Genomic DNA, 12,524 nt, shown 5'->3' with positions numbered 1-12,524 from the left:
ATAGCTCTGTAGGGTTACAGCTTCAATATGAATGTGTGACCTTCCCAAGTTTTCTCAAGCTAATGCATTTTATTTCCAAAGTCACTTGTTGAGCCGTAATAATTATTTTGTTCATCCGGTGCGACATCCATAAGTAAATATTTGCATCAGTGTTAATTTTGGGGCTGTATGACATATTTCTCATTCAATGTGTGTAGCATGCTTTCACTGCATTTAGTATGTTACACAGGCTTGGGCAATGCACCAATAGAAGTGTTTGTTTGAAGATGAAAGAAAAACAATTATTATTTTACAATGATTTTACAATATAGAATGTATAAATAATTGCAGCCCTAGCCCACGCAAAGCATTACAAATTTCCTCAGGTATCATGCTACTGTTTACTCTCTGTACAACTTAAAGAGGAATGTGTTTGCCATGGGAAATGGGTCAGTGCACCATAGACATGCTATACTGGGTTGACAATGCACAGCACTTTTATAAATAACCACACTTCACCAGTATGTTATATGCACTTCTACTTTTTTTTACTGCTTTAAGAAAAAGAGAAAGAATCAGTATACTGTCCTAAGTTTTAAACTCTTTTATACAAATGTTTAAAAATATTTTCCTCACTTTATTTTAAAAATTGTTTTATTAACAGAGTGAGGCAAAAGAGTACACATTGGGATAAGAGGGTCAAGGAAGGGACAGCACAATGGTGTACAATGTATCAGTGCACTTTGGTGCCACCATTTTGTTGTACCCCTAAGAAGGCAGAAAACAGTGGATAATACTGTTTCATTGACTCTGAACCTGTATATACCAGACTCCATCTATGAATATATGATCAATCTTTCTATGGCTGAAAATGGGCATTTATTCCTTCTGAGAGATGCAATTACTGTATGCTACAAATGTGTAGATGTGCATTCAACAACCCCCACCTGTTTTTTTTTTCTTCACAGAGTAAAATGCCATAAAAGTTCTTAACCATAGTGTCAGGTTTCAGAGTAGCAGCCATGCTAGTCTGTATCCACAAAAAGAAAAGGAGTACTTGTGGCACCTTAGAGACTAATCAAGTTCCGATGAAGTGAGCTGTAGCTCACAAAAGCTTATGCTCAAATAAATTTGTTAGTCTCTAAGGTGCCACAAGTATGCCTTTTCTTTAAACATAGTGTGTAATTCACACAGGGATTTTTTTCATATTTAATTATTTTGCAAAATGGGTCTTTACTGAGCTATGGCCTTCCTGTTGCCTTTTTTTTTAAACACCCATAAATGAATCATGAAAGAATACAATCATTCTCTTGACATAAAGTGAAAGAAGAAACTTTTCTTTCCATTTTGACACTCAAAAAACAAAGTTAACACAAACAAATGGAGGAAGAAACAACAGGTCACTGGAATGTTAAATTTGTATATTTCCAACTTGTCCTGGTGTGGATACACTTTGGGTTCCTATTATGATCTGATAAGTATGTGGGAAGTGCCCATATAGCATAGTCTCTCTTTTAGAATTCAATCACATATTTCTTTGTGGCGGCAGCATCCAACACATTATGATCCCCAATATCACAAAAAGTTTAGTCCTGTTCCATATGATCACTGCTGCACCCTTGACTGGTAAAGGTATAGGTAGCTTAAATGAGGTTCTTACATCAAGTGTTTATTTGGAATAACAATTGCACATAATGAACAGAGGAGAGTGGGACATTCATACCAGTGTTATGGAGAAGGGAAAATATTGGCAGAATAATTAGTGATAGAATGATTTGATCCAAAGCCCAGTGAAGGCAATGGAAAGATGCCCATTGAATTCAATACATTTTGGCTCAGGTCTTTAAAGAGGGACAATGTGCTTCCCTCTTTAGAGAACAGGGGCAGGGGAAGAAGAGGGAGAGTATAAACCAGACTCGATGCAATTGCAATAAAACAATGTTTTATGATTATGACCCAGGAAATGTAGGAAAACCTCAGCACTGAATAAAGAAGAGGGACAGAAGGAGACTGTGTGCCCCAGCCTAAAGGATGTGCAATTGAAAAGGCTCCCAGTGTCAACAAGAAGGGGAGAAATTTACTCCTAGACATGAAGAGGAGCTGTAAAGAAGACAGTAGAAAAGGGACTGTGAGACTCCAGATATAAAAGTCAATAACTGAGGAAGGAAAACAAACCTAAAGGAACATATTTTCAAAGAGACCCCAACACAACCTTTAAATTTACACCCATAATTTCTGTAAAGCACTTTTACACATGCACATTTTTGGCCAACTGCCTCAGACTATTGTGCTCAGATAATGTATTTGGACATCTAGGATGGGATTTTCAAAAGTGTTCAGAGTTGACATAACTCTACTCCCATTGACTCAGTGGGTACTACTATTGGCTTCAATGAAAGCAGAGTTAGGCCAGAACTGAGTAATTTCTAAAATCCCATCCCTATCTTTTCAGACAGAAATGATATCTGCATTTTTAAACTCTGGTTTTAGACACACACCACTTAGTAACTCCAGAAAAGCTCATGTCCCAGAATGGCTCAGACTTAGAGGCCAGACTTTTGAAATTTTGGCCTAATGATTCTATATGTTTGGCTTAAAAGGGAAGTTATTATATTTTACTATAATATTTCACTGAGGTTTTATTAGGTATTATTATGGAGTGCAGTGCAAGAGAATCAGAGCATCAGGAAGTGTGCTATTTTTAAAATGTCTTTTCTTGCCAGGATCAAAAAGAGAAACTGATTTCCTTTGTTTTATACAAATTAACCTCGGGGATTGGTATATATGATATATAACCTCATATATCTGCTGCTTTCAGAGAGCATACCTTTTGTAGTGAAGGGAGACAATTACATTTAGGCTGCATTGATAAATTTCCAGTTTCCAAAATGTACCAGCCCGGGTACTCTACTTGTCCACCTTCTGCTGTTATTATTAATGATACTCAATAAGCGAATGATATTTTACTCATCTTTACAAATAAGCAGCTTGCCTTGTACAGTGATAATTTAATACTCAGAGGGTGTTGGGTTGTGCAAATAATGTGGTAACTTGCTGCAATCCACTGCCAAACACGTGATGGAAGAGCTTGTATAATTTACTGGCACACTTTGTGCACACTTCAGCCTGCACCCTGATAGAACTGCAAACTTCAAAATTAAATTCAGTCGCTAAAGATTGCCAATGTGTCCAATTGAATAAAAGGGCCAAAGGGTTGAAATTATCCCACTCTCCACAGCCAGGTTAGAATTTGATTGGTTAATGACAGCATTGGTCATTTCACATGGAAAAATAAGTAAGGGTTTTGTTTTGTTTTGGGTAGCTTGATGGCTCACGAGTAGAAGTTGACACTGGCCAACAGCGGTTGAAAAGGGATTTCAATAACAGGAAGTCACTGTGGATCACTATAAAGCAACATAGCAGAGTTTCTCAAGTAAACATTACAGTCCAACTTTGACCTTGAACAAAATGCCTGAATCACAGATTTTAAAGAGAAGGATGGGGGCAATAGCTTAAGAATTCTCCCACTTAAAAACCATATTCAGCATTCACGTTAAAATTCAGTTGTAGAAGGTCACATCAGAACAGTCGGCAACTACCAACAATGAAATTGGTTACAATATCTAATTCACTGTTACATAAAATGCATTTACGGTATAATAGCTAAGGAATGCATGTAATTTAAAGAGGCCTCCTATAGCAATCACTGAGACTGAACATATGCAGTATAATAGGTCTCAAATCCATTGCATTTACTTTGAGTGCAAGAGCTTTTTTTGTCCATTGAGAGCCCCTGGCTTAGCAAGAAAGTCACATTATTATATTAAATTAAATCATAAATGCCAATCAGAAGAAGTATTCCTTTTGATTTTCGTTGACTGTATTTTGCATGCTGAGCTCACATTTCAGGGCAGTCTCGGCACTGTCCTCATTTTGTGATCCTTTTGCCTCATTTTTTTTATATACACTTTTTTTTTTATAAATGCGTACAGCTATGGCAGCGATGCAAAGCAGGATGAATATCACAACTGCTATCACACCTAGGGAGGAGAGAGGAGGAGAGAAAACTGATCAGATATACTAGACAAATAATAAGTGAGATTCATAGCCCAGGTTCAAGCAGCGTGTGCTGTAGAGCCGATGTGGTGGGACCGCAGGAGGGGAAATGGAAGTATAACAACAATCCCCCTGAAACTCCCAATGAAACTAGAACTTCCGAGCAAACTGGTGTAGCCCACAAATGAACAGGCCTGGCCATAAAATACAAGGAGTGAGGAGCATTCAGAAGAAGTGCTGGTTCAATACCTCCCCTGGACATCCTTTTATGGAGTCTAGCCAGAGATTAAAGCTTCTCACCCCACGTCTGATGGTGCCAGGACCAATACTTGCCCGCACCTTTTAGAAGAAAATCCCCATTCATATACAGTTTCCCTTGGAAGCACAAGTTGGGATGGGCAGGTATTCACGGCCCTAACTTATGCCCCCTGCTCTGAATCAAGCCCTACATCTACACTGTATAATTACAGTCTAATGCTTGTCATAATAATCAAGACACGCTTGATTGAAAAAGAGGCTGACCACATGTTCTTTGGGGCCGGGCCCCTATGTGAAAAAAAATGTGGGATTCTTTTCCTTCCTGTACTCAGGATTGTGTCACTGTGTTTGATGGGCGAGGTGTGTGCATGCCTGGCTCCTGAATGAACAGGAACATTTGTGGCTCCCTGGATAGCACTGGCTTTGCCACTTCAGATGTTTCTGAATTAGTCTTGCCACACAATACCACCACCACACCAACCATCACAACAATAACCCCGTAGTCCAGAGCCTGCTGAATGGAGGAAAAAGAAAGGGTGAGAGAAATATCTTTGTACACTTATAATTTGGGGAAGCACTCAGATACCATGGTGATGATCTAAAGGACTCAATAGATTGGGTAGATAGGATTAAAGCTGCCACTACTGAAGATTTATAGTACAGTTCCTGTAACAGGATAGGGGCAAGAAAGAGAGAAATGCTTACAGTTCTATATCAACCACAGAGAGTAAATGAAAACAATGCATCCATTTTAAAAGAAAAGCAATGATTTGGCCATTTGTCATCATCTCATAAAAACCTATCCTCTTCAAAATGCTTCATTTTATATCAAGTTACGAGGACCTTATTGTGTGATTTTTCTCTCTATACAGAAGTCTCCCTGATGTTTTGAGGGCAGACTGACTGCATGATCCGGCCTTTATTAACATACACCAGGATGTACACTATTTTGTTTTTCTGTAACAGCACATACACAGTCTGAGGGCTTATCTATGTACAATTTTCTAAAGCAATAGAGTTAAGGTGGTACAATCCCTTATGCATTAATGCACTTATACCTGTATAAAGGTACTTTTATTAGTATTAGGGGTTTAACTGATATAATTAAAGCAGCACAAAAACTGTGTGTACACTAGAACTGTGTGAATTATTGATTTTTTGGCACTTACAAAAAACAGTTTCAAGTCAACCCCAAAACTAATTTATTTAATTTTCAGCAAATTGAAACATTGAAAAACATAATTTGTGTCGAATTAAACATATTGAAACTAAATGTTTCATTTTGATTTGTCAGTGTATTTTTCTTTTTAAATTAAATCAAAGGTAATTTCAAAACAAAAAGTTATTTTGATTGAAAAAATCACAATATTTTGTTTTGAAAATGTTTAAATGAAACATTTCAACCTTTTTTGAATTGTTTTAGTAGTCTAAATGTTTCATTTTGATTTGTCAGTGTATTTTTCTTTTTAAATTAAATCAAAGGTAATTTCAAAACAAAAAGTTATTTTGATTGAAAAAATCACAATATTTTGTTTTGAAAATGTTTAAATGAAACATTTCAACCTTTTTTGAATTGTTTTAGTAGTTTTTTTTTAAATCAAAATAATTTGCCAAAATCAACACAAATTTGTGAGTCAACCCAAATTTGTATTTTTTCACCAAGGAAGAGTTTTGGTTGAAAAATTTCACTCACTTGTAGAGTATGCCACTCTCAATGTGTTCAATAGCAATAACCAGAGAGGTTTACATTAAAAATAGTGGGAACTTAAGTGTCTCTTGCAGTTCAAAAACAATTATGGTTTTAATACACTTAAAACATAACCCTCTAAAATTTATCTAGCACATAAATTAAGTATCTTTCCTACATGATAAGTAATTATGACAGAGATAGACACATGTGAAAACCCAGTATCAGGAACCAAGTGTGAAATCTTGACCACACTGAAGTCAATGACAAAACTCCCAAGGAGGACTTCAGTAGGTCAGGATCTCACCCCAAAAGGTTAGAATGTGTTTAGGTACTAATTTTTTGTTTGTATATTTGTTTTTCATTATGGCTGAATATATAGTAAATGTACAATGGGCTTTTAAGACTTGCAGGTGCCTAAAGCTTGCTGATGTTCTCAGCCATTGCTCAGGTAATAGTCTGAGGTGAGGTGCTTACTATACAGTTGTTTTCTATTTATGAGAATGAAAACGAGAAATAGGAGGCAAAATTGTACCAAAGTTGCAACCTAAAACTAGAAAGTTAAACGTTAAAGGTCAAACATATACTCTGGCACAAACAATCAGGGTCTTTGACCTTTGAGCGACCTAAACTGTGGAAGAAATAATTGTGTGCGCAAGAGTAGCTGTGTTTCGCCTTCCTTTATCTGCCTCACCCAGTACAGATCCCACTTCTCTTCTACTGACCAATCATATTTAGAAGGAGGATGACCCACATCATGGTCCTTGCCAGTGCATCCTTAGAGATCCTATACTTAGGGAAGTGGGTGCAAATCAAGCACCAGCCAGCTCGCATGTGAATATCCAAGACATATCACTCATCCTTGCTTTGAATCTGTGGGCTGCTGTTGATGCTTGCACTCCATGGGACTGATTTTCCATTACCTTGCACCTCATGTTGTCATTTACATCGATACACAGTGAGTTCAAAGTGGGTATGGTACCATTCTGATTTGGTAGCAACTGACATTCAGTTCATACAAATATAAACAAGATGCAAGGTAGTAGAAAATGAGGCCCAAGACTAGGAAACATCAACATCCAGTGGGTTGTACAATAGTCACTAGAGGACCCACTTTAGGCTGTATAATGGATATTACTGGAGATGATGTGTCAGATGAGAAGAACCCAATTTGATTTTCAGAAGCCAAAATGAATTTGCAGTGAATAAGAAAAAAAAATGTATTTGTAAACTGAGAACATTTGATTTGGAAATCATTGAGTGACAGACAAACAAAAAACCCTAGAATGACATATTGAATGTTACTTATCAGAGTAGAACACCTTAAGCTGTGTTAAAATTGCAGTGTTTTTAGGTTCATGAACATCTTCCTTTCTTCCCTTTCTACAACTGTAGTCTTGAGATTTCAGACTATGGTATTTTTTCCCCACCCTAACATGTTTAGTGTGTGTAACAAAGGGTTCCTGTGGAGAGCTCAGTAACTGATTTTAAAAATCAAATGGATGTTTGTTTGTGTTTAAATTTCAGGTGAGTTAACAATTACAGATCTTTCACAGCAGGTATCCTATTTCTGCTTAGGCCAAACTCCTTGCAATCTGCAATACCAGCCTTCTAGAGAAAAGTGGTATCAGGATCAGACAAACTGTAGAAAGAACAGAAGGAGCATGTCCTGATGCAAAGTCATCTTAAGTCAACAGAATACCTTTGAGCAAATGGCTTGGAGATTCTGCATATAGGACCCAATCAGAGTGGATAGATTATAGAGTGCAGACTAGATAGATTTACGTATTCACAATCCAGTTATTGTGCTGTGAAGAACTACACTATGATTATCTAAATATCTGCACTCTGATTGGCAGAATATTGGAATAGCATATAATTACTGAGAAAATTACAAAGACTAGGTAAACCAGATACCCAGAACCAATCAGAACAGAAGGAACGTCATAACTTGAAAAATACTCTGATTGGCTGAGACAATTCCATTTCATTATAATAATAATCACATATTTGTATTCACTAGAATAAAAAATTCAACTGTGCGCATAAGACTCCTCAAATGCCTAGATACCACGGTGATTGGCACCTTATAATTGTCCCCCCTCCCATTAGTTTGTCTAACAAATTAACCTAGGAAATGTGCTTGATTCAGAAGCACTTTTGTTTGGAGTGACACTTTGGTTTGACGGAGGGGCCTTTTGGTAGGGAGGGTTCTCAGTCCCTTTTTGTCTGAATCAACCTTTCCTTGCAGGGCTGAGCCCATAAGAAGCATTTTTTCCCTCAAATAAATGTTACTCAGTGACACTAAAATAACTGATATCCTCATTGACAGAGAAATTGTCTGTGGGTGAAATTCATCCATGGCACAAAGGAACAACACAAGTTTCTTAAGCACGACTTTATCGTACAACAGGGTCCTGCACGAGTTTGTACAAATATGTCTGCATACTTCTCACTTCCCACAAAAAGGGGGAATGAAGGTTGATGATGGAGTGGGCCACAGATGACCCAGGTGAGGAGGTTATGGAATTCACTTTTACATTAACCTAGTGGCCCCTTTGGCTAGACTGGTGGCCTTATAGCCTTGAATAGCAGTCATAGAGGGTCTGTGCTGCAATCTCACATTCCAGCCCTAGATTAAATGTTGGATTTCACCCCCTCAGCTCATTTGTCTTCACACCCATAGGCCATTATTTTTCAAACTTTGTGTGAGTGAAGCAAATTTTGTCCAATGAGAAGAAGACATAATAGTTTGGTACTGAATAGTCTTCCTGATTTACAAGGACATTTTGACAAATGAATGACTAAATGCCAGAATATAGGATAGTTCTAAGGCCATCTCAAATTTGTGACAAATATATGTGTAACATGCTATGTACAATATAAATCTAGTTAAGGTTGACTGTTTCAATTTAATTTAAGGGTGAAAAACATTACATGGATGTTGCAGTTATTCCCAAAACAGGCATCATCAACCTAGGAAATTCAAAGTTAAGGATTCATTTAAAAGAAATTCAAACATGTTAAGACATGGAACCCAAATAACTTTAACTCTGCTCAGAAGTGACACTGTAGAAAAAATATGGAAAAAATGTTATCTATAAAAATCGGTTTGATTTAATCTGGGACTGCAAACATTATAATGCCTTAACCATAATCCTTTGGTTTATGACTGCATGTCATTATTACAAGGCAGACTCAAGGCTGATGAGGTGACTGAACTGTGCATGTCCATGCTATATAAAGTGTTTGGTAAAATATGGAAAACACACTGTAAAAGAAAGAAATATTTTGTTTGGTTAGTTGAGGAGTGGTCCAAACCCCAGTCAAATCAATAAGTCTTTCTGTTAATCTTAAAAGTAGTTGGATCAGGTCCTAAAGCAATAAGCAGAGTATCTATTTTATTTTCTAGAATTTTTGGTTGAGAAGTCCTCAGATCTGATTACTATCCATTGAACCTGGTACCAATAATACTAACCTCAAACTTTTCTTTTCATACCTTTACCATATATAAAATTGTCCATTCATTTCAGGACACTACATATAATTTAAGGACATTTCTAATACAATTCTAATGTCATTCAGGACATTTCTTGGCTCTGCCAAACATTAGTAGCAAAAGTAAAAGCACCGTCAACCTTCTGTACTCAACACTGTTAACAGAAAACATTCCAGAATTTGCCCTAAAACTGCAGACTTTAGCATCACCATTTAAGTAGGCAACCTTTGATCAGCTGTTGTTTATTGGTTTTAAGGAAGTGATTTGTGTGGACAATACGTCATTAATCATCTGCCATATTGGGTCGAGGATGCCATCATTTCAGTTGTTCTATATGTGACTGCAGGTTCTGTAGTTATAAATCCCTTATCCTCTGTGGGAAGATTTAGTAGTTTTATTCCACTAAATTTGGAATTTGTCTGTTCAGGCTCTTAAGGCCCTTGCAAAAGAAACATTCAGAATTTAACCAGAGAAGACAAAGGATGGGTTCTCTTTTTTCTGAACAAGTCACTAATTGAAACTGAATCACTGAATGATATAGCAAAAAACCGTTTTCAGGACCAAAGAGAAGTTCCTTTATCTCTCTTCTTCCAAAGAAAAAAAAATACCATCAGAAAACTCTCACAGGATAGAGTCTCACAGGATAGCTATTTAAAGGAATGTCACTGGCATATATTTGTTACAACACCATTTGTGGAAACTGAAATTCTACTGAGAGTTTTGTGTCCCCAAACTCACATTATCAGACTTGCTTGACTTCTCTGAAGTTTATCCTTCTGAAGAGAGAAAACTGTTAGGCTTTCTAGCAGCTCAGTTGAAAAGTTCTGAGAAGTCTGCAAGAGCCAGGAACAAAACTTGGATTTGCTGACTCCAAATCCATAGTACTCAATTTCAAGGTTTTCTATTGACCATATAATGTACATCTTGAACAAAATAAAATGAGACTTACACAAGATAAGTGTCATTTTATTTCATTTTGGAGTGATTAAATTGTGTATGATTCCCTCACTGCAGAACCTTTAATAAAAACAGATTTTCTTAAAAAGAGCTTAAACAAGAACTAAACGTGATTTTCCTGAAAAAGCAGTTAGATAGATCAGCAGAAATAGTAAGGAGAAGTAAGAAAAACAATACTCTAATTAACATTAACTATATTTTTAACATCTTAATGTGGATTTTATTTTCCAGCTTTTTTGAAACACTGAAAATCAGTGCAAATGGTTCTCAGTCCATAAGCATATTGCATTCTGAATGACAAACCAAAATGAAACCTGCCTTGGGGTACAACAGGCATTCAAGCCATGCAAATTCCCCATTTTCTCAAGCATAAAGGCAAGGCAAAAGTTGTGCTATTGAGATCTATTTAACAAAGGGCTTCCTCACTTTGAACATGCTCCACTGGCAAAAGTGAATCATTGTAAAAGCCAAAAAGCCATAAAAATGCTCTTTCCTTGAAAATATGCTGTATGCCCTAAGGTATCCAAGTAGGTATCCATTCATAGATACTTTCATTAAGCAGCTTAGTAAACTGTTCTTAAAATGCTGTGCATCAATAGCGTATTCAAATATTTATATAAACTGTCACTACATAAGCTAATGTTATAAGTAGACAAGAGTTACTGATATTTTAAAACATCACTTTGACTTTTTCACTCAGCTCCTAACACTTTGTAGTAAAACGGAGCTTCTTTCACTTTGATACTGTTTTCCTTGTGCACCCAAAAGTTGCACTGACTTTACTTTAGCATTGAAAGATTCAAAGTTAATTTAAAAAATGGTTCCAGTGAAGCCTTTATATTACCTCCAATAATTGCAGAGTCACTTCGGATTGCATTAGCTAAGGGCTCTCCCTCATCTATTGGTCCAGAATGATCTGCAACAGAAAAAAAAGGAAAATGACAGAAAGTAGAATTCTCAAGATACTCATGTTTGGTTAAGGTTCACACACAGTATGGAACTGTGAAGTTAGTATGGGTCTACATGGTTCTAAAGATCAGTGTTGTCAATCACACTATGTGAAGTTGAACAGGAAAGTGAAAATATTAAGAGGAAACGACAGAGGCTAGAAAAATGGAAGAGAAGAACAAACAGAACAGAGAATGTTTTCAATCCACCCCGTCATGTACCTCCATGTAAAAAAGACAGTAATGAATGAAGTTCTGAGAACTCCTGTGTTTTAGAGGGCAAAACAAGTGATAGCCATATGCTACCTGCAAATGAATGGGTTGTTTCACTTGATGTTGAGTCAGCTCCCGTTGAAGTACCGCAGTTAGATTCAGTGAAACGTCCCTTTACAATGACGGGTGCTGAGCTGGTATGATGCAATGCAGCTTTCAAAGGAGCAAAGTGGTTGAACTGCACTGAAGATAGACATCCAATAAACCCCTGAGAGTTTGCCTTCATTGTGTCCTGATCTACATCATTACTTTCTGTCAATCAAAAGAAAAAGAACACAGTCATACTGCAAATGTACAAAATAAAGTGAAAGATGAATAATTGAATAATTAACCTGAACTCCTCTGACTACATTTATGCTACAGCAACATATGTAGATTTGCTGAATTCCTTTCTTGTCTGTCTTTAATGAAAAGACAGCCAGATATATTCAACTTTTTTTAAAAATGGATGACAGTTGCTAGTCTGCCGAGGGACATGCAGTTAACTCACTATAATAAGTTGCAAAGCAAAAAGACTCAAATGCAACTAAAATATTTAAATTAAAATGTATCTCTCTTTCATTCTGCAAAGAAATAAAGTACATTCATGAAAAATACATATTATACTAGGCTCTTACTCATAAATATGTACATTATTGGATCATATTATTTCTACAGATTCACTACGCCTTTCCATCATCAGCATATCTGTCAAACAAAAAAAAAAGCAGACCTCAGATACTGGGAACTCATACAGATGTCTTGCTTGTGAAATGTTAAAAATGAATACTGGTCCAATCCAGTGTCCCTGTTAAACATGATACCTTTCCTACTTCACTAAAGGGAAAAAAACTACTAACTATCTCTTGGGTTACCTTCATAAAAAGTA

The 12,524-nt window shown here is 36.5% G+C and overlaps 1 protein-coding gene across 5 annotated transcripts in view; it reads right to left on the bottom strand.

The window, feature by feature from the left end:
* Window positions 1–505: 505 nt before the first annotated feature.
* The window catches only part of CNTNAP4 (contactin associated protein family member 4), a 310,896-nt gene continuing 298,877 nt past the window's right edge, over window positions 506–12,524 (bottom strand). For 4 of the 5 annotated variants that reach the window (XM_073344935.1, XM_073344938.1, XM_073344936.1 and 1 more), the window contains 3 exons: window positions 11,690–11,908; window positions 11,281–11,352; window positions 506–4,019 (listed from right to left, as the gene is read on the bottom strand). In XM_073344935.1, the coding sequence (XP_073201036.1) occupies window positions 3,826–4,019; window positions 11,281–11,352; window positions 11,690–11,908 (485 nt within the window). In that variant the 3' untranslated portion in view covers window positions 506–3,825. Of the gene's footprint in view, window positions 4,020–11,280; window positions 11,353–11,689; window positions 11,909–12,272; window positions 12,344–12,524 lie in introns of those variants that run through there. The other variant, XM_073344940.1, reaches the window with a different exon arrangement.

Source organism: Lepidochelys kempii, chromosome 5, assembly GCF_965140265.1.
Source record: "Lepidochelys kempii isolate rLepKem1 chromosome 5, rLepKem1.hap2, whole genome shotgun sequence".
Taxonomy (NCBI): Eukaryota; Metazoa; Chordata; order Testudines; family Cheloniidae; genus Lepidochelys; species Lepidochelys kempii.
This window is presented reverse-complemented; position numbering and strand designations above follow the sequence as displayed.